We start from the raw sequence: 23,442 nt of genomic DNA, 5'->3' as shown, positions 1-23,442 counted from the left end.
CTTACAGAGTACAAAAAAGAAGAATTATGAGAAATACTATAGTATAGTATCTCAGTATGTTAATGACTGAATTAATTAATTAATTACATATTACAAAACTGTTGTATACTAATTCATAGATGTTATTTTATTATATAAAAGGTCAGTAAACGATTCTATATATTTGTAAACGCTTGAAGTGAGAAAGGGGTAGGATTAAATAAGCTTTGCTTCTTCCTACTCCTTTTCGGGCATGATGTAAAATGAAATGATATGAAATTGTGTGATGTATAATGATGTAAGTGTGTTCATGTTCGAAATAAACTAAAGAAAGAAAGTTGAAAAAATAAAAATAAAAAATAAAAAATAAAACTCCCAAAGTATAGTTCACCGCATGTCACTGATACCTTGTTATTTTTGTAACATTTCAGCGACTCAAAAGTAGCAAAACAAGCACCGCAGGAAGTTATTTGCGCGTGCGCAGTGACAGCAGCTCGTTTATTTTTCTATGAAGCTCGCATCAGTAAAACGAACACGAAAAACAGGAAGCTGCCAGTTTGGCTTTAGAAATAAAAGTCTTGACTAACTATCGAAATTAATTAGCGCAACAAGAAATATATTTATATTTAGATATTTTCTGATTATTATTACATTTCTATGTTCAACAGTAGGCGTTTATGTTGCGTTATTAGGGGGTTTTGAATCGGGTTGGTCATGTTTTAACTTGAAAGTCCTACTTTTTGCGGTGTTTGCCGTTATCTTTGACGACTTGAAGCCTTGTGACGTCTTTTTTTTTTTAAGTTAACGACAACTTTCCAGTTGAAATTAAGACAAGTCGTTTTAATTTTACTCCATTTGAGTGGCTCTACGTTGTGCGGAGAACGGCGGAGGAGGACCAGGGAGCCACGTCAACAGGAACCGACGACAGTGCGACAAAACCTGCTTCGGTTAGCGTCGTTAGCCACTCGGCACCGCAGGTAGACGTCGCCATTAACGCTTTTTAACCAAAACAGTGGTTGTCAAGGTGAGCGTTATCCTTTTATTATCTTAAATCACAGTGTTTTAAAAAATATATATAATTACAATGTTACTTGCTGTGTCTTGTTCAGCTAGCTTAGCTTCACGCTGACGTCATATGTAGCTTCACTTTGACAAGCACTTCCTCAAAGGTCGTGTCCTTATGTAGCTTTCTGCTCATATTTGATCATAAATAAGTCATTAAATCAGAATATCGCCCGTTTTAGTTGGACGTAACTGGGAATTCCCAGCGGGCACATATACATTTAAAAATACTATCAAGCTACTTTAAACACACATCAAAGAAGAACGATTATTATCAAAGCAATGAAACATTACGTCATGATGTGAATAGAAATGAACGACGTCCCAATTTGGAACGGTTACGACACTTTGAGATATTTACGGCAGCCGCGAACGGATGGCAACTCTTCTGTTTTGTATGCAAACGTAGCGAGTCCCAGAAAGTCAAATTTTAAAAAACCATCAAGCTACTAAAACGACTATTATCAAAGAAATGAAATATGTTAAGTCATGATATTAATAAAACTAAATGACGTTCCAATTTAGAACAGTTACGACACATCGAGATATTTACGGCAGCCGCGAAAGGATGGCAACCTTTACGTTTTACTTTTAATTTTTTTTATTGAACAACATACATTTATAATCATACTTGCCAACCCTCCCGAATTTTCCGGGAGACTCCCGAAATTCAGCGCCTCTCCCGAAAACCAAATATTCTCCCGAAAATCTCCCGATTTTCAGCCGTCCACGCGGACCTGAGTGAGGACAGCCTTTTTTCACGTCCGCTTTCCCACGATATAAACAGCGTGCTCCACACGCTGTAAGTTTTTGCTGCCGTCCAGCATTCTGTTTTTGTTTACTTTGTAGCCAGTTCAGTTTTACTTTTGTTTTGCATAGCCATCCCTATGCTTCAGTACCTTTCCCTAGCGGGACTTGCCTTTCGTTCATTTTTAGTTTAAGCGTTACATACCTTTTACATACCAAAAAAGGTTGAAAAACACTGCACTAGGAGTGTAACGGTACACAAAAATTTCGGTTCGGTACGTACCTCTGTTTAGAGGTCACGATTCGGTTCATTTTCGGTACAGTAAGAAAACAACAAAATATACATTTGTTGGTTATTTATTTACCAAATTTGTAAACAATGGCATAACATACATATACACACAGGGTGCATTGCCAGGGTTAATGTGGTCAACATATATCAAATAAAAACTAAATAAGATAAGGCTGAGAATGGTTTCTTAACAAAACCTTTCTACATATAAAGTGCTTTTTTTGATTGATTGAAACTTTTATTAGTAGATTGCACAGTACAGTACATATTCCGTACAATTGACCACTAAATGGTAACACCCCAATAAGTTTTTCGACTTAACCACGTTAATCAACATTAAACTGCTTCAAGTTGTTGCTCAGATTAAATAAAATGACAAAACTTTTCTTCTACATATAAAAAGTGCAGTAAGAGGATATATGGGCTCATTGTTCTTCCACCATAGAAGTGGGTCAAAATCTAGTTTTTAATGCAATGCTGCTATGAAAACATTTGTTATTGCTTTAGCCCTGCCTGACTCGCCAAGGAGAGGCTGCTTGAATGCGGTTGTGACGCTTCAAATGGGTTAGCATGTGTTATGAGAGTAGCGTATATGTGTGTGTGGCCCTTTAATATGTGACAGCTTGTGAGGTGAGTGTGTGGGTGAGCGAGGTGAGGGAGCGGTAGGAGTGCAGGGAGTGGCTAGTAGTGATGGGTTGATGAGGCGTCATGAAGCGTTTCGACACATTGCAAAACTGTATTGATACTGTGTCACTAAATACTGACATCTGCTGGACATTAAAAATCCCTACAGGCAACCTATGGACCGACTCAAATGACACTGATTTTATGACCTAGTATATACAATAATATAAACCAAGTCATTGTATTTCATTTAGGATTATTTCATATCTTCATTTAAATAAAAATATATTTTTATCTTTTTTAGATACAGCCAATAAATAATGTGAACATGTATCATAACATGGAAATCTAAGAGAACGTGTTGTGAATGAGGATGCTTGTGGACTGGGAATTTGTTTTTTGTTTTTTTTACACATTTTTATAAAAAAAACAAACAGTTTTTCCAACGTATTACATTTTAGACGATTTCTCTTCTTAGTTATTATTTCTCCGGCTGTAGAAAAGACCCGCTCACAGGGCACAGAGGAGGCGTCAGTGTGACACAGTTCGCGTATCGGTCACGTGACCGTAACAGCTCATGATCGGTCACGTGACTTTCTAAAAGCGGTACGCGCACCGACACAGGGTTTCGCTCTATGAGCGCGACGCATGCGCCGATGCATCGGTGTTTGCCGGACCCATCACTAGTGGCTAGTGTTTTGTTGGATTGGCTGTGTGCAAGACCTCAATAAAGCCACGATTTGCAACTAATCGCCGGACTCGTCATTTACCCTGGAGTCCGGAGCTGTGGAGACCCACCGCCGGGTAGAGTGAAGGGTGTTGCCCCGAGAATACATTGGCCCTGGAGGAGTGTCTCCCCTGCGCTCCTCGACTACGGTCTGGGAGCCGGAAGCAGGAAAGGTGCAACACATGTTTGACGTGTTGTCAGAAGCAGCTGCTGAACAATGTCGGCAAACCTCCGTCCTCCATTGTTGTATCGCGCAGCCAAAGTGTTCCCAAACGGGAGATCTTAACGAGACAGGAGGGTCTTCCAGTTCTGGCTTTTACATGTTGTCCTAGCCCGGTCGCTGCTAGCATGTGTACTCGTTCGGTACACCTCCGAACCGAACCGAAACCCGCGTACCAAAATGGTTCGATACAAATACACGTACCGTTACACCCCTAAACGGCACATTATTATAATTATTGATTGGTAGGGCTGTGAATCTTTGGGTGTCCCACGATTCGATTCAATATCGATTCTTGGGGTCACGATTCGATTCAAAATCGATTTTCTTTTTCAATTCAACACGATTCTCGATTCAAAAACGATATTTTCCCGATTCAAAAGGATTCTCTATTCATTCAATACATAGGATTTCAGCAGGATCTACCCCAGTCTGCTGACATGCAAGCAGAGTAGTAGGTTTTTGTAAAAAGCTTTTATAATTGTAAAGGACAATGTTTTATATAATGTAAATTTGTTTGAATTATTAAATGAACCAAAAATATGACTTATTTTATCTTTGTGAAAATATTGGACACAGTGTGTTGTCAAGCTTATGAGATGCGATGCAAGTGTAAGCCACTGTGACACTATTGTTCTTTTTTTTTATATATATATAAATGTCTAATGATAATGTCAATGAGGGATTTTCAATCACTGCTATGTTGAAATTGTAATATTAGTTACAATTAATAACTAATATTGATACTGTTGTTGATAATATTCATTTTTGTTTCACTTCTATTGTTTTGTTCTGTGTCATGTTTGTGTCTCCTCTCAATTGCTCTGTTTATCGCATTTCTGAGTGTTGCTGGGTCGGGTTTGGTTTTGGAATTGGATTGCATTGTTATGGTATTGCTGTGTATTGTTTTGTTGGATTGATTAATTAAAAAAAAAAAATAAATAAATAATTAAATAAAATAAAAAATAAAAATATATATTTTTAAAAGGGTATCGATTCTGAATCGCACAACGTGAGAATCGCAATTCGAATAGATTTTTTACCTCACCCCTATTGATTGGCAAAAAATATTTTTTGGACCAATTAGGTGAAGTTGCATAATTTCCCACGGCACACCAGACAATATCTCACGGCACATTAGTGTGCCGCGGCACAGTGGTTGAAAAACACTGCCCTAAAATATGAGCCCTCCTTTAAGGCAACACTTGTCTTGACCTTAAAAAGTAAAAATTCGAGTTCTGTAATATTTTAATACTTTTTTGGGGGGAAAGCAACTGTAATTCATTACCACCCCAACGCTGCTGAACTTACCTGTGCAGGCAATATAAACATGGTCGTCCGGAGAAGACTCGGCTGCCAGGACCTCCTGGCGGCGTCCCTGCTCCTGTGCGCCATTCAACTGGGCGTGGACGTCAGAGCGCGGCCGGCCAACATGTCCGTCGCCACCAAAGACAAGAACACCAAGGACGACAACGAGATCCTCCCGCCGGGCCACTTGAACGGCGTGAAGATGGAGCTGGACGGCCACCTCAACAAGGACTTCCACCAGGAGGTCTTCCTGGGCAAAGAGATGGAGGAGTTTGACGAGGACTCTGAGCCGAGGCGGAACAGGAAGAAGCTTATTGATATCTTCACAAAGTACGATGGGATGATTAAAAAAAAAAGATGTTTGTTTGGCCACGCCCACTCAATGATTAACGCCTGTCTTTCAGAGTGGATTTCAACAAGGACCGCAGTGTGAGCGCCAAGGAGATGCAGCGCTGGATTATGGAGAAGACGGAGGAGCACTTCCAAGAGGCCATGAAGGAGAACAAGAACAGCTTCCATGCCGTCGACCCGGACGGTGACGGTGAGCCGGTTCGATAAATAACACGGAAAAACTCCTCTTTAGATCCGTTGAAAAAACAAAAAGGTCTTCCGTTCCAGGTCATGTGACGTGGGATGAATACCGAATCAAGTTCCTCGCCAGCAAAGGTTTGAACGAAAAGGAGGTTGCAGAGAAAATCAAGAATAACGAGGACCTGAAACTGGATGAAGAAAGTAAGTACCGTATTTTTCGGACTATAAGTCGCAGTTTTTTTCATAGTTTGGCCGGGGGTGCGACTTATACTCAGGAGCAACTTATGTGTGAAATTATTAACACATTACCGTAAAATATAAAATACCGTATTTCTTTGAATTGCCGCCGGTTATACATTATCCGCATGCCTCGTTTTACCGCCGGGGCAAACTCGTTTCGCAAAATAATTAGCGCGTATCTCGTTTTACCGTTGGGTCAAACTTGTTTCGCAGAATAATTAGCATATGCCTCGTTTTACCGCCGGGTCAAACTCGTCACATCACGAGTGACACTTCACCTTTCAAGGCATCATTTTCCAAAATGGAGGAGGCTAATTTCAATCATTTAAAATCGCATAAAGGGAAGAAGATAAAGAGCTATTCAGTAGGATTTAAGGTCCAAGCTATTGAATATGCTAAAGAACAGTAAGCAGCTATGTTTTATTAATATACCGTATTTTTCGGACTATAAGTCGCAGTTTTTTTCATAGTTTGGCCGGGCTCCAGTGCGACTTATGTTTTTTTCCTTCTTTATTATGCATTTTTGGCAGGTGCGACTTATACTCCGTAAAATACAATAGCTGCATGTGTCAAATATGACTCATTAAATGACTCCCGCCTCATGGTAGTAGAGGGCGCTATAGTGATCCCAGGAATCATTCTTGCGACTACTCGGCTGCAGAAGAAGTGACAACAACAGTTTTCTAAACTGGACTTTCAATCAAAGCAGGAGGTAATAATTAAAGGAAGATCTCCATCGAGACAGAGAGACTTCTAAAACTGAAGAAAGATAAGGAAGACTTCGATAAACAAGTTATCGATGCTTTTGTTCAGACGGAGCGGCGCATGGACTTAATTTATAAGTAAAGGTAAGACCATAATAATGTTTTTTTTTTTTTTTTTATGTGCTTTTCATGATGGTATCCTTACATCACACTCAAATTTATAAGCGCTTGCCTAAATTTACCGCATGCCTTTGGTAAGCGCCGGAGTGATAAGAGGTTTTAAGATAATTAGCGCATGCTTAGAATTACCGCATGCCTTTGGTAAGCGCCGGAGTGAGAAGAGGTTTTAAATTCATTACCGCCCCGGCGCTAATTCAAGGAAATACGGTAATATTATTTAGCTCATTCACGTAAGAGACTAGACCAGGGGTCGGCAACCCAAAATGTTGAAAGAGCCATATTGGACCAAAAATACAAAAACAAATCTGTCTGGAGCCGCAAAAAATTAAAAGCCATATTACATACAGATAGTGTGTCATGTGATATAAATTGAATTAAGATGACTTAAAGGAAACTAAATTACCTCAAATATACCTACGTACGAGGCATAATGATGCAATATGTACATATAGCTAGCCTCAATAGCATGTTAGCATCGATTAGCTTGCAGTCATGCAGTGACCAAATATGTCTGATTAGCACTCCACACAAGTCAATAACATCAACAAAACTCACCTTTGTGCATTCATGCACAACGTTAAAAGTTTGGTGGACAAAATGAGACAGAAAAAGAAGTGGCATAAAACACGTCCTAGAAAGTCGGAGAAAGTTATACATGTAAACAAACTGCAGTGAGTTCAAGGACCGCCAAAATTAGTAGGACAAAACGGCGCTCGCCAAATACTCGAATCAGTGAGGCATGTTTAATATAAACAGTGTGCTTTATAACAATTAGGGAGGTTTGCGTCATGTTTGTCCTTCTACGGAAACCATATTAAAACAATTTTTCATACATTTTTGAAAAAGCTCCAGAGCCACTAGGGCGGCGCTAAAGAGCCGCATGCGGCTCTAGAGCCGCGGGTTGCCGACCCCTGGACTAGACGTATAAGATTTCATGGGATTTAGCGATTAGGAGTGACAGATTGTTTGGTAAACGTATAGCATGTTCTATATGTTATAGTTATTTGAATGACTCTTACCATAATATGTTACGTTAACATACCAGGCACGTTCTCAGTTGGTTATTTATGCCTCATATAACGTACACTTATTCAGCCTGTTGTTCACTATTCTTTATTTATTTCAAATTGCCTTTCAAATGTCTATTCTTGGTGTTGGGTTTTATCAGATAAATTTCCCCCAAAAATGCGACTTATACTCCAGTGCGACTTATATATGTTTTTTCCCTTCATTATTATGCATTTTCGGCAGGTGCGGCTTATACTCCGGTGCGACTTATACTCCGAAAAATGCGGTATTTATTGAAATTGTGTGTCAAAGGGAGCCAGGGCAGAGGCACAGTTTGCAGACCCCTGGTCTAAACTAATACTAGTGTTCAGATGAGGATTGTTGAGGATGTACTGGATCATAGGATGGTTACAAACTAAATAGCCATTGTGAGTTCACGCACCAAGTATGTAAGGTCACAGCTGCTCACCGTCCCTTGCCTGCGTGTGACGCTCCTCGCAGCTCAGGAGGTTCTGGAAAGCCTGAAGGATCGCTGGTTTCAGGCCGACAACCCCCCTGGCGACCAGCTGCTGAACGAGCAGGAGTTCCTGTCCTTCCTGCACCCGGAACACAGCCGAGGAATGCTCAAGTACATGGTCAAAGAGATTGTGCGCGACTTGGGTATGTTCCCACATCTCATTATTAAAGCCCTTTAGACATGAAATAACGCCTTCACACTTGTAGGTATGTTCTGATCAGGGTGTTATGCTACAGATTCAGATTGGCCGACATCAATACGAATGCGGATCATATGAGACTCTTGAACGCATTAAAATAATCCCCTCAATTCCCCCCAAAAATGGATTAACTCGCTGGAATATAAAGACAATATAACATACAACCATAAACATGGATGCATATGCAAAAGTGCAATATATTTATCTGTACAGTAATCTATTTATTTATATCTGCACCTTATTGCTTTTTTTATCCTGCACTACCATGAGCTAATGCAACGAAATTTTGTTTTTATCTGTACTGTAAAGTTCAAATTTAAATGACAAAAAAAAGGAAGTTTAAGTCTAATGTATTAACTAATTTTTCTAGGTATATATGCTGAGTGCTATTGACAGTTTAACACCATATTCAAACTTGTTCCTTATTCTATTTTATTACATACAATTGTTTGAGCAAGACAAAGTCAATAGCACACAGTAACTAAACAAAATCAAAACCTACTATCAAATACTCTTTTAAATAATTTGATATTTATGTTACACTGGGTGCAAGTAATTATTCCCAGACTTTGTAAATTTAATGATTTGTAGAAAATAAAAATATCCGTCTTAATCACTTTAGTATCGATGTACTGATACCATTGGTATCGACACTAGAGATGTCCGATAATGGCTTTTTTGCCGATGTCTGATATTCCGATATTGTCCAACTCTTAATTACCGATACCGATATATACAGTTGTGGAATTAACACATTATTATGTCTAATTTTGTTGTGATTCCCCGCTGGATGCATTAAACAAGGTTTTCCAAAATAAATCAACTCAAGTTATGGAAAAAAGTACCAACATGGCACTGCCATATTTATTATTGAAGTCACAAAGTGCATTATTTTTTTTTAACATGCCTCAAAACAGCATCTTAGAATCTGGGACATGTTCTTGAGAGAGCATGAGGAGGTTGAGGTCGGGGGGGGTGTATATTGTAGCGTCCCGGAAGAGTTAGTGCTGCAAGTGGTTTCTGGGTATTTGTTCTGTTGTGTTTATGTTGTGTTACGGTGCGGATGTTCTCCCGAAATGTGTTTGGTGTGGGTTCACAGTGTGGCGCATATTTGTAACCGTGTTAAAGTTGTTTATACGGCCACCCTCAGTGTGACCTGTATGGCTGTTGCATAAAGTCGTAGATATTATGTGACTGGGCCGGCACGCAAAGGCAGCGCCTTTAAGGTTTATTGGCGCTCTGTACTCCTCCCTACGTGCGTGTACACAGCGGCGTTTTAAAACGTCATAAATTTCACTTTTTGAAACAGATACCGATAATCTTGAAACCGATACCGATAATTTCCGATATTATATTTTAAAGCATTTATCGGCTGATAATATCGGCAGTCCGATAATATCGGACATTAGTAATTACTATTAACTTCAAGTAGCAACTTCACACTGTGCATGGCGACACACAATTAGCTTGAGGAGGTTGAGGTGGACGGGGTTGAGGTCGGGGGGGGGGGGGGGGGGGGGGGGGGGTGTATATTGTAGCGTCCAGGAAGAGTTAGTGCTGCAAGTGGTTTCTGGGTATTTGTTCTGTTGTGTTTATGTTGTGTTACGGTGCGGATGTTCTCCCGAAATGTGTTTGTCATTCTTGTTTGGTGTGGGTTCACAGTGTGGCGCATATTTGTAACAGTGTTAAAGTTGTTTATACGGCCACCCTCAGTGTGACCTGTATGGCCGTTGCATAAAGCCGTAGATATTATGTGACTGGGCCGGCACGCAAAGGCAGCGCCTTTAAGGTTTATTGGCGCTTTGTACTCCTCCCTACGTCCGTGTACACAGTGCGTTTTAAAACGTCATAAATTTCACTTTTTGAAACAGATACCGATAATCTTGAAACCGATAATTTCCGATATTATATTTTAAAGCATTTATCGACCGATAATATCGGCAGTTTGATATTATCGGACATCCCTAGTAATTACTATTAACTTCTGTGCATGGCGACGCACAATTAGCTTACAGTTTGTCAACCTGGGAGCGAAAAATAAATACAGTACCCGCCAGAGCGAATCTGCGTTTATGATTAATCGCATGCTTTTTCAGGAAATTTGGCCTATCTACTGGCACATCCTTATTTTAGGCCTTGAGTATATGTTTGGCGCTGTGCCACAGACCAAGACGGTGACCAGAAGCTGGCGCTCTCAGAGTTCATCTCGCTGCCCATGGGCACCGTGGAGAACCAGCAGGCCCAGGACATGGACGACAACTGGGTCCGCGAGCGGAGGAAGGAGTTTGAGGACGTCATCGACTCCGATCGCGACGGCATCGTCACCATGGAAGAACTGGAGGTTTGACTCTAAAATTATTTTTTTTGCAATGAGCAGACTGATGCCTTTTTACCACACAGTGTGTCACTCACTGATAGTGATCCATCTCTCTAAACCAGACTAACGTTTTAACCATGTACGTGCAGTACTCAAGTCTGACAGCGTGGGTCGCTAGTGTGTCGCCGGCAAAAACATGTCATTTATGGATATGAGAGAATTGTGGATTTTTAACTTTATATTTCTAAAGATGCCACCACCCATCACAATATTTTTAACGATGCCATCCATCACCGTATTTCTTACTATGCCGTGATGCCATCCGTCACGACATATTCTAACTACGCCATCAATCACAACATTTCTAATAATTAAGCCATCCGTTACCATATTTTTAACGATGCCATCCATCACATTTCCAATTATGCCATCCACAATATTTCTAACTATGCCATCCATCACAACATTTCCAACTATGCCATCCATCACAATATTTCTAACTATGCCATTCATCACAATATTTCTAACAATGCCATCCATCACAATATTTTGTATGCCATCCACCACCTTGTTTTTAACGATGCCATCCATTACGATATGTTTAACTTAAACTATCATCACAATACTTATAAATATGGCAATTATTATACTTCTAATTGTGCCATCAATTACGATATTTCTAGCTTTGCCATCCGTCGTATTTCTAACGATGCCATCCTCACAATATTTTGTATGCCATCCATCACAATGTTTTTAACGATGCCATTCATCACGATATTTCTAACTACGCCATCCATTACGATAATTTTAACTTAAACTATCAGCACAATACTTTAAAAGGCCTACTGAAACCCACTACTACCGACCACGCAGTCTGATCAATCAATGATGAAATCGTAACATTGCAACACATGCCAATACAGCCGGGTTAGCTTACTAAAGTGCAATTTTAAATTTCGCGCGAAATATCCTGCTGAAAACGTCTCGGTATGATGACGTCAGCGCGTGACGTCACGGATTGTAGAGGACATTTTGGGACAGCATGGTGGCCAGCTATTAAGTCGTCTGTTTTCATCGCAAAATTCCACAGTATTCTGGACATCTGTGTTGGTGAATCTTTTGCAATTTGTTCAATGAACAATGGAGACAGCAAAGAAGAAAGCTGTAGGTGGGAAGCGGTGTATTGCGGCCGGTGGCTGCAGCAACACAAACACAGCCGGTGTTTCATTGTTTACATTCCCGAAAGATGACAGTCAAGCTTTACCATTGGCCTGTGGAGAACTGGGACAACAGAGACTCTTACCAGGAGGACTTTGAGTTGGATGCGCAGACGCGGTACCGTGTGTACGCGTGCAGCTGCGGCTTCCAAACATTTGATCGCTTGCCCGTACGTGCGTGCCGCTATGTGCATGTCACGTACGTAACTTTGGGGAAATATATGTGCTGTATGAACTTTGGAGAGGTGAACGGTAGTTTGGGCTGTGGGATTGAGTGTGTTGTGCAGGTGTTTGAGTTGTATTGGCGGGTTATATGGACGGGAGGGGGGAGGTGTTTGTTATGCGGGATTAATTTGTGGCATATTAAATATAAGCCTGGTTGTGTTGTGGCTAATAGAGTATATATATGTCTTGTGTTTATTTACTGTTTTAGTCATTCCCAGCTGAATATCAGGTCCCACCCGCCTCTCACAGCATCTTCCCTATCTGAATCGCTCCCACTGCCCTCTAGTCCTTCACTCTCACTTTCCTCATCCACGAATCTTTCATCCTCGCTCAAATTAATGGGGAAATTGTCGCTTTCTCGGTCCGAATCGCTCTCGCTGCTGGTGGCCATGATTGTAAACAATGTGCAGATGTGAGGAGCTCCACAACCTGTGACGTCACGCTACTCGTCTGCTACTTCCGGTACAGGCGAGGCTTTTTTATCAGCGACCAAAAGTGGCAAACTTTATCGTCGATGTTCTCTACTAAATCCTTTCAGCAAAAATATGGCAATATCGCAAAATGATCAAGTATGACACATAGAATGGACCTGCTATCCCCGTTTAAATAAGAAAATCGCATTTCAGTAGGCCTTTAAATATGCCATTCAGTATGATATTTCTAATTGTGCCATCCATTACGATATTTTTAACTATGACATCCGTCAGGATATTTGTAGCTTTGCCATACGTCATATTTCTAACGATGCCATCATCACAATATGTTGTATGCCATCTATCACAATGTTTTAACAGTGCCTTTCATCACCATATTTCTAACTACGCCATCCATTACGATGTTTTCAACAATGCCTTTCACCTCGATATTTCTTACTACGCCATTCATTACGATATTTTTAACGATGCCATCCACCACAATGTTTTTAACAATGCCTTTTTCACGATATTTCTAACTAAGCCATCCATCAATGTTAAACAATGACATTCATCACAATATTTCTTACGCCGTTCATTACGATGTTTTTAACAATGCCATTCATCACAATAATTCTAACTACCGTATTTTTCGGAGTATAAGTCGCACCGGAGTATTAAGTCGCACCTGCTAAAAATGCATAATAAAAAAGGAAAAAAACATATAAGTCGCACTGGAGCCCGGCCAAACTATGAAAAAAACTGCGACTTATAGTCCGAAAAATACGGTACTCCCTCCATTACGATATTTCAAACTTTGCTATCATCAATGTTTTTAACCATACCATCCGTTATGTTCATTTTACCTATGTCATCCTTTACAATGTTGCTAATGGTGCCATCCCTAGCTATATTTTTAATTATGCCACCCATCACAGTATTTCAAACTATGCCATCAATATATTTTAACTATGCCATCTGTTACGAAATATACCTAATTATGCCTTTCATTACGATATTTTTAACTACGCCATCCATTAAGATATGTTTAACGCTGCCATCTATCACAATTTTTCGAATTATGCCATCCATTACGATATTTTTAAACTACGCCATTCATTACGATATTTTTAACTATGACATCCGTCAGGGTATTTCGAGCTTTGCAATCCGTCATTATATTTTTTAATGATGCCATCACAATATGTTGTATGCCATCTATCACAATGTTTTAACAGTGCCTTTCATCACCATATTTCTAACTACGCCATCCATTACGATGTTTTCAACAATGCCAATCTTGATATTTCTTACCCCATTCATTACGATATATTTAACGATGCCATCCACCACAATGTTTTTAACAATGCCTTTTATCACGATATTTCTAACTAAGCCATCCATCAATGTTAAACAATGGCATTCATGACAATATTTCTTACACGGTTCACTACGATGTTTTTAACAATGCCATTCATCACGATATTTCTAACGACTCCTTCCATTACGATATTTTTAACGATGCCATCCACTGATATTTTTAACAATGCCTTTGACCACGATATTTCTAACTAAGCCATCCGTCAATGTTTTTAACAATGCCATTTATCAGAATATTTCTTAAGCCGTTCATTACGATGTTTTTAACAATGCCATCAAGAATCACGATATTAACAATACCATCCTTTATGTTTGAACCAATGCCAACCAAAACGATATGTTTACTATGTCGTCCGTTACGATATTTATTTATTTATTTATTTATTTATTTATTTATTTTTTTGTGTCCTGTCCAGCTTCTCAGGCAAATCATATAGTTGATGTAGATGCCCATGTCGGCTGTTCAGATTTACTTTACAAAAGAGAAGTGTAGGATACTTCTCTTGTTGCCTTATTTGTATTTGACTTTATTAAATGTATTTATATTATCATTTAGTGCAGCCGGGCCGGAGCAGGAGGGGATAGAAAGAGAAAAAAAAAGAAGACAGAGGGGGAAATTGTGGGGACAAGAGGGGGATTAGACAGAGAGACAAAAACAACAACAGCAAACAACAACAACAATAGAGCAACATCAGCAAATATGACATGTACAAATATGATGGTAAAAGTAATAGCAAATAAGCAGTTAGCGAAAAATAAAAAATAATACAGAAATGACAATGAGCATTATTACACTATAAATGGATCAATACAAATACTAATAGAAATAGCGCTATTGATAATGAACAATACCAATAATTTACCTTTATTATCAACAATACAGTTGTTTAAATGCAACAATACATATACGTAATGATAACATGAGATACGAAAGAATGCAGAAAAATGGAGGGGGAGAAAGAGAAGCAACCTACATTAACCTTGTAGATTGTTATAGTCACAATAGGTTAAGCTTTGTCAGTGTGCCATGTGTTACACCCAGTTTACCATAGGGCAACAACGTTAATATATGTTTGATGAAACGTGATTATGTGCATGAGTGTAAGTATGCATATGTACTTGTATATGTACAGAATGTGTATATGTGATTGTACAATGAATGTATATGTACAGAATGTGTATATGTGTTTGTACAGTGAATGTATATGTACAGTATGTGTATGTGTATGTTTGTATATTGAATGTGCGTGTGGATGTACGAACATTAGGTAGGTAAATATGTACTGTATTTGTGTATGTATGTGGGAGCGTAGGTACCTATGTACGTATGTGAGCATATGTGAATTTGCATGTACAATACATTCGACTCCCAGAGTGCGTGGGAGCCAGAGCACGGCCCCATCACCCCCGAGAGCCCAACCCACAAACAGGAGGCGTGGTGCCCAGGGAACCAGGGACCACCGCCCCCACGCAGCCAAGCCGGCCAGCGACAGGAACCCCAGAGCCCGATCCACCGTACCGCCCACAAGGGCCAGCAGCAGGCCGCAGACAGACGCACCCGGCAGAGGACAGGGCACGAGAAAAGCAGGGGACAGCCAGACCCCAAGCCAGCGAGAGACCACACCCCACACGGGCAGAAAGGCGAGACGCCCCGCCCGAGGGACCCAGAGACTCCCCGCAACCGGACGGGAAGACCGCCCCCGCCCCACCGGCAACCGGGCCCCCACGAGCCCACCCCCCACCCCCGGAGAGCGCGGCGAGGCCAGCCCCCGGCCACCCCACCCAAATCGGCCGCCGCAGGACCACCCAGGCACAGGGCCACGGGAACCACCCACCCCACCCGCAGGGACCCCAACGATGGAGATGGAACAACCAGCAACCGCCCCGCCGAGCCCCCCCCCTGAGGGAGGGGAAAAATTAAAAAATAATATTAATAAAATATATTAAAAAATAAATAAATAAATAAATTAATTAATTAAAAAAAAGAATTAAAAGAAGATCACAGACATGCTGACAAACAAGGTCACTACCCCAGCAACTGGCCGACTCGCAGCACCCCGGAATACCTTGCAGCACCAAGCTACCACAATAGACGCAGGGACTAGGCCCAACAGGCCCCAACCAAGACGGGCACCCGGAAGGGATGGACAGCGGGACCCAGGAGCTCCAGACACGCAGTTCGGATGCAGTAGCCTGAGGCGTCGACCCCCGTCTGACAGGCAGGCCCAGAGCGTACCCCCAGAAATATACATACATACATACATATATACATACACATACACACATACATGTATACATACCCACACATACACATATATACATACACATATGTACACATACACATATATAAACATACATACATACACACACATATACATACATATACACAGTTCGTCAGCCCCGACAGCCATCACGCGCGCGCGCTGCCACCAGTCACAACATCAGCCACACCCCTGCACCAGACCCAGCAGCCACGGGCGCCCACACCACAAACAAACGGCAGCAGAAACAGCAGCCGCAATAACCCCAGACAGCCAGCACCAGCCAATCAAATCAAAGCGATCAAAAAAAAACTGCGACCAGCAACCACACGCCACCAGGACCACGGAGACCACCCGGCGCCAGCCCGCCAGTCAGCCCGAACGCCAACACGCAAACAAGAGACACCAACAACCCCCCCAACCAAAAGGACCCCCACCCCAACCCAAACCCGCACAAACACACCACCGCCCAAACAACCGAGACACAGCATCCAGACCAGACACGGGGGCTGCGCCGCCACCACATCAAGTCACCAACAGAGACCCCACAGCGCAAGGTCGGGCCACACGGGCACGGACCCCACCCAACAGGAAGTGAGACCCGCGCGACGCCACACACAAATAAATAATAAGATTTAAAAAAAATTAAAATTAAAAAATAAAATAAAATAAAAATAAGTAAATAATAAAAATAAAAATAATAAATACATAAAAAATAAAAAATATATATAACAATAATAAATGAATAAAAGCCTGGCAGGCCACCAGACCGCAGTCCCCGCCGGCCGACGAGGCAATGAGGGGTGCGCCGAACCCCAAACCCCCCATGCATGTGTACAAGTCCCCCAGAGTGTCTACTGTGTAGTTAAAATTAGGAGGTCAGCCGTTACAGCCGACCTCCAGTCCCTATTGATGTGTGTAGTTTAGCGTGAGTGAGATATGTATGCTTGTGGGAACTAATAATGCGATTAAAATTGGGGGACATCAAGGTCATGGTGGGTCCCAACCAAGCCAAGCCCCCCAAATCCTAAGTGTCTAATATGCAGCTAAGATTGAGGGATGGACGAGCAGGGGACAAGACAGGAGGACTGGAGCCCCATTGGAGGCATCCTCAACCCCCCGCCATGCCTCCCCGCAGGACAATCCCCAAAGTCCTATATATGTGTGATTGTGTGCGCTATAAGTAGGAGGAGTAGAGGGCCCGGACATCCCCCCAGTCCACGCGGCCGTTACGATATTTATAACTACGTCATCCATCAATGTTTAACAATGGCATTCATGACAATATTTCTTACGCTGTTCATTACAAAGTTTTTAACAATGCCATTCATCACGATATTTCTAACGACTCCTTCCATTACGATATTTTTAACGATGCCATCCACCACAATGTTTTTAACAATGCCTTTGACCACGATATTTCTAACTAAGCCACCCGTCAATGTTTTTAACAATGCCATTTATCACAATATTTCTTAAGCCGTTCATTACGATGTTTTTAACAATGCCATCAAGAATCACGATATTAACAATACCATCCATTATGTTTGAACCAATGCCAACCAAAACGATATGTTTACTATGTCGTCCGTTACGATATTTCTAACTACGTCATCCATCAATGTTTAACAATGGCATTCATGACAATATTTCTTACGCTGTTCATTACGAAATTTTTAACAATGCCATTCATCACGATATTTCTAATGACTCCTTCCATTACGATATTTTTAACGATGCCATCCACCACAATGTTTTTAACAATGCCTTTGACCACGATATTTCTAACTAAGCCACCCGTCAATGTTTTTAACAATGCCATTTATCACAATATTTCTTAAGCCGTTCATTACGATGTTTTTAACAATGCCATCAAGAATCACGATATTAACAATACCATCCATTATGTTTGAACCAATGCCAACCAAAACGATATGTTTACTATGTCGTCCGTTACGATATTTCTAACTACGTCATCCATCAATGTTTAACAATGGCATTCATGACAATATTTCTTACGCTGTTCATTACGAAATTTTTAACAATGCCATTCATCACGATATTTCTAATGACTCCTTCCATTACGATATTTTTAACGATGCCATCCACCACAATGTTTTTAACAATGCCTTTGACCACGATATTTCTAACTAAGCCACCCGTCAATGTTTTTAACAATGCCATTTATCACAATATTTCTTAAGCCGTTCATTACGATGTTTTTAACAATGCCATCAAGAATCACGATATTAACAATACCATCCATTATGTTTGAACCAATGCCAACCAAAACGATATGTTTACTATGTCGTCCGTTACGATATTTCTAACTACGTCATCCATCAATGTTTAACAATGGCATTCATGACAATATTTCTTACGCCGTTCATTACGATGTTTTTAATAATGCCATGCATCACGATATTTCTAACGACTCCTTCCATTACGATATTTTTAACGATGCCATCCACTGCAATGTTTTTAACAATGCCTTTGACCATGATATTTCTAACTAAGCCATCCATCAATGTTTTTAACAATGCCATTTATCAAAATATTTCTTAGGCCGTTCATTACGACATGTTTAACAATGCCATCATGAATCACATGATATTAACAATACCATCCATTATGTTTGAACCAAACCGATATGTTTACCATGTCGTCCGTTACGATATTTCTAACTATGTCATCCATCAATGTTTAACAATGGCATTCATGACAATATTTCTTACGCCGTTCATTACAAAGTTTTTAACAATGCCATTCATCACGATATTTCTAACGACTCCTTCTATTACGATATTTTTAACGATGCCATCCACCACAATGTTTTTAACAATGCCTTTGACCACGATATTTCTAACTAAGTCAACCGTCAATGTTTTTAACAATGCCATTTATCAGAATATTTCTTAGGCCATTCATTACGATGTTTTTAACAATGCCATCATGAATCACGATATTAACAATACCATCCATTATGTTTGAACCAAACCGATATGTTTACCATGTCGTCCGTTACGATATTTGTAACTATGTCATCCATCAATGTTTAACAATGGCATTCATGACAATATTTCTTACGCCGTTCATTACGCCGTTTTTAACAATGCCATCCATCACGATATTTCTAACGACTCCTTCCATTACAATATTTTTAACGATGCCATCCACCCCAATGTTTTTAACAATGCCTTTGACCATGGTATTTCTAACTAAGTCAACCATCAATGTTTTTAACAATGCCATTTATCACAATATTTCGTAGGCTGTTCATTACGATGTTTTTAACAATGCCATCATGAATCACGATATTAACAATACCATCCATTATGTTTGAACCAATGCCAACCAAACCGATATGTTTACTATGTCGTTCGTTACGATATTTCTAACTATGTCATCCATCAATGTTTAATAATGGCATTCATGACAATATTTCTTACGCCGTTCATTACGATGTTTTTAACAATGCCATTCATCACGATATTTCTAACGACTCCTTCCATTACGATATTTTTAACGATGCCATCCACAACGATATTTTTAACAATGCCTTTGACCATGATATTTCTAACTAAGCCAGCCATCAATGTTTTTAACAATGCCATTTATCAGAATATTTCTTAGGCCGTTCATTACGACATGTTTAACAATGCCATCATGAATCACACGATATTAACAATACCATCCATTATGTTTGAACCAATGCCAACCAAAACGATATGTCCGTTACGATATTTCTAACTATGTCATCCATCAATGCTTAACAATGGCATTCATGACAATATTTCTTACGCCGTTCATTACGATGTTTTTAACAATGCCATTCATCACGATATTTCTAACGACTCCTTCTATTACGATATTTTTAACGATGCCATCCACCAGAATGTTTTTAACAATGCCTTTGACCACGATATTTCTAACTAAGCCATCCATCAATGTTTTTAACAATGCCATTTATCACAATATTTCTTAGGCCGTTCATTACGACATGTTTAACGATGCCATCATGAATCACGATATTAACAATACCATCCATTATGTTTGAACCAAACCGATATGTTTACCATGTCGTCCGTTACGATATTTCTAACTATGTCATCCATCAATGTTTAACAATGGCATTCATGACAATATTTCTTACGCCGTTCATTACGAAGTTTTTAACAATGCCATTCATCACGATATTTCTAACGACTCCTTCCATTACGATATTTTTAACGATGCCATCCACCAGAATGTTTTTAACAATGCCTTTGACCTCGATATTTCTAACTAAGTCATCCATCAATGTTTTTAACAATGCTATTTATCACAATATTTCTTAGGCCGTTCATTACGACATGTTTAACAATGCCATCATGAATCACGATATTAACAATACCATCCATTATGCTTGAACCAAACCGATATGTTTACCATGTCGTCCGTTACGATATTTGTAACTATGTCATCCATCAATGTTTAACAATGGCATTCATGACAATATTTCTTACGCCGTTCATTACGACATGTTTAACAATGCCATTCATCACGATATTTCTAACGACTCCTTCCATTACGATATTTTTAACGATGACATCCACCACAATGTTTTTAACAATGCCTTTGACCACGATATTTCTAACTAAGTCATCCATCAATGTTTTTAACAATGCCATTTATCACAATATTTCTTAGGACGTTCATTACGATGTTTTTAACAATGCCATCATGAATCACACGATATTAACAATACCATCCATTATGTTTGAACCAAACCGATATGTTTACCATGTCGTCCGTTACGATATTTCTAACTATGTCATCCATCAATGTTTAACAATGGCATTCAAGACAATATTTCTTACGCCGTTCATTACGATGTTTTTAACAATGCCATTCATCACGATATTTCTAACGACTCCTTCCATTACGATATTTTTAATGATGCCATCCACTGCAATGTTTTTAACAATGCCTTTGACCACGATATTTCTAACTAAGCCATCCATCAGTGTTTTTAACAATGCTATTTATCACAATATTACTTAGGCCGTTAATTACGATGTTTTTAACAATGCCATCATGAATCACGATATTAACAATACCATTCATTATGTTTGAACCAATGCCAACCAAACCGATATGTTTACTATGTCGTTCGTTACGATATTTCTAACTATGTCATCCATCAATCTTTAACAATGGCATTCATGACAATATTTCTTACGCGGTTCACTACGATGTTTTTAACAATGCCATTCATCACGATATTTCTAACGACTCCTTCCTTTACGATATTTTTAACGATGCCATCCACCACAATGTTTTTAACAATGCCATCATGAATTACGATATTAACAATACCATCCATTATGTTTGAACCAATGCCAACCAAAACAATGTTTTCTATGTCGTCCGTTACGATATTTCTAACTATGTCGTCCATCACAGGAGTACATGGACCCGATGAACGAGCACAACGCTCTGAACGAAGCCAAGCAGATGATCGCCGTGGCCGACGAGAACCAGAACCACACCCTGGAGCTGGACGAGATCCTCAAGTACAGCGAGTACTTCACGGGCAGCAAATTGATGGACTACGCCAGGAACGTCCACGAGGAATTCTGAATCCAAAAGGCCCGGTTTGATATTTGTTTGCTTTCGGAGCCGACCTGAGCCGGCCCGTAGGACGTGCAGGCGGCGCCGGCCTTCCTGTTGAATGTGTCGATTTGCGTGCTTAATGTGTTGGCAGTACGGCAGTACGTGTATTTGAGACTTACTGGTAATGAGACTGAAAGTGTACAGTGTAAATATTCAAACTACTCACATACAGCATTGCTTTTTAACATCACTAAGCACCGCCCCCCGTCCTTCAAACAGCTTTCAAAACAAACGACCATGAATGAATAGCAATGTTATGATACATGGTACACATTAAAAGGTGGGGGACAGGATGTGTACTCGGCAAACTAATCCAGTGCAGTCCAAACTTTAACGGCGAAGCGAGAAGTCAGAGTTTGAAAACTTGACTGTAGAAGTCGCTGTCTTGCGGGTCACCCTTACAGTTATAATAAGGGCGTACCATGATGGTACAGCATTTGGCGCCCTCTACAATCTGTATTAACAGCGTGCCAGCCCAACCACTTGTTATACAGTATGCATCTTCTGCTTGCACACGTACGTGACAGCAAGGCATACTTGGTCAACAGCCACACAGGTTACACTGACTGTGACCATATAAAACAACATTAACACTCTTACTAATAATGCGCCACACTTTGAACCAAAACCAAACAAGAATGACAAACACATTTCGGGAGAACATCTGCACCTTAACACAACATAAACACAACAGAACAAATACCCAGAATCCCATGCAGCTCTGACTCTTCCGGGCTACATTATACACCCCTGCTACCACCAACCCCCCCATCTGTGCGTCGGTTGAGGTGGGCGGGGTTTGGTAGCGGGGGTGTATAATGTATCCCGGAAGAGTTAGGGCTGCATGGGATTCTGGGTATTTGTCCTGTTTTGTGTTTATGTTGTGTTACGGTGCAGATGTTCTCCCGAAATGTGTTTGTCATTCTTGTTTGGTGTGGGTTCACAGTGTGGCGCATTATTAGTAAGAGCGTTAGTTTTTTTTATACCGCCACCGTCAGTGTGACCTGTGTGGTTGTTGACCAAGTATGCCTTGCTTTCACCTACATGAGCAAGCGGAAGCCCCATACAACGTGTGGCTGATCAGGCACGCTGGTTGTAGTGGGTGCTATATGCTGTACCATCACGGCACGCATGGCGCTGACAAGCGCCATTCATATAAAACCCGCGTGCCGCACCAGCATTCAAATTCCATATTAAGGTGTGGGCAGCGTGTCTGAGACCCCTGGTTTATACATAGCACAAAGCAAAAAAAAAACTTTGTATGCAGTGTTACAACATTTTATATTTCAAAAAATGTTTGTGGCTCCCATTGTTTTCTATCATTTGTGAAACTGGTCAAAATGGCTCTTTGACTGCTAAAGGTTGCCAACCCCTGAGCTATACGTTTCTCTCTCCCAACTTCCTCCTCCTCCTGCACCCGGCCGCTCACTGTTAAAAGACAACAGATGATTAGATTAACACGTACCACCTGTGCAATCTAATCATCTGCCAGCTGTGTCTCGCCGTCAGCACATGCCACGCCCCCGTCTGATGGCGCTCTGTTTTCAGCACCACGGACAGAGGCGGTGACATTTACTCCTGCAAGCGCGCTGACCACACTCCCTTTCCACATTGACGTTGGTCAAAAACGTTATCA

The 23,442-nt window shown here is 40.5% G+C and overlaps 1 protein-coding gene across 2 annotated transcripts; it reads left to right on the top strand.

Annotated features, from left to right (window-relative positions):
• Positions 1 to 569: 569 nt before the first annotated feature.
• Positions 570 to 22,118, top strand: sdf4 (stromal cell derived factor 4). Of its 2 annotated transcripts, none has more exons than XM_061925048.2 (7): positions 570 to 956; positions 4,971 to 5,289; positions 5,364 to 5,500; positions 5,578 to 5,691; positions 8,124 to 8,282; positions 10,504 to 10,679; positions 21,597 to 22,118. In XM_061925048.2, the coding sequence occupies exons 2-7, from the start codon at positions 4,982 to 4,984 to the stop codon at positions 21,771 to 21,773; spliced, it is 1,071 nt and encodes a 356-aa protein (XP_061781032.1). In that variant the 5' UTR covers positions 570 to 956; positions 4,971 to 4,981; the 3' UTR covers positions 21,774 to 22,118. The 2 variants fall into 2 exon arrangements, with proteins under 2 accessions (XP_061781032.1, XP_061781026.1); XM_061925042.2 differs by having other exon boundaries at positions 573 to 1,003.
• The last annotated feature ends 1,324 nt before the right edge of the window (positions 22,119 to 23,442 follow it).

Source organism: Nerophis lumbriciformis, linkage group LG01 (assembly GCF_033978685.3).
Source record: "Nerophis lumbriciformis linkage group LG01, RoL_Nlum_v2.1, whole genome shotgun sequence".
NCBI lineage: Eukaryota > Metazoa > Chordata > Actinopteri > Syngnathiformes > Syngnathidae > Nerophis > Nerophis lumbriciformis.
This window is presented reverse-complemented; position numbering and strand designations above follow the sequence as displayed.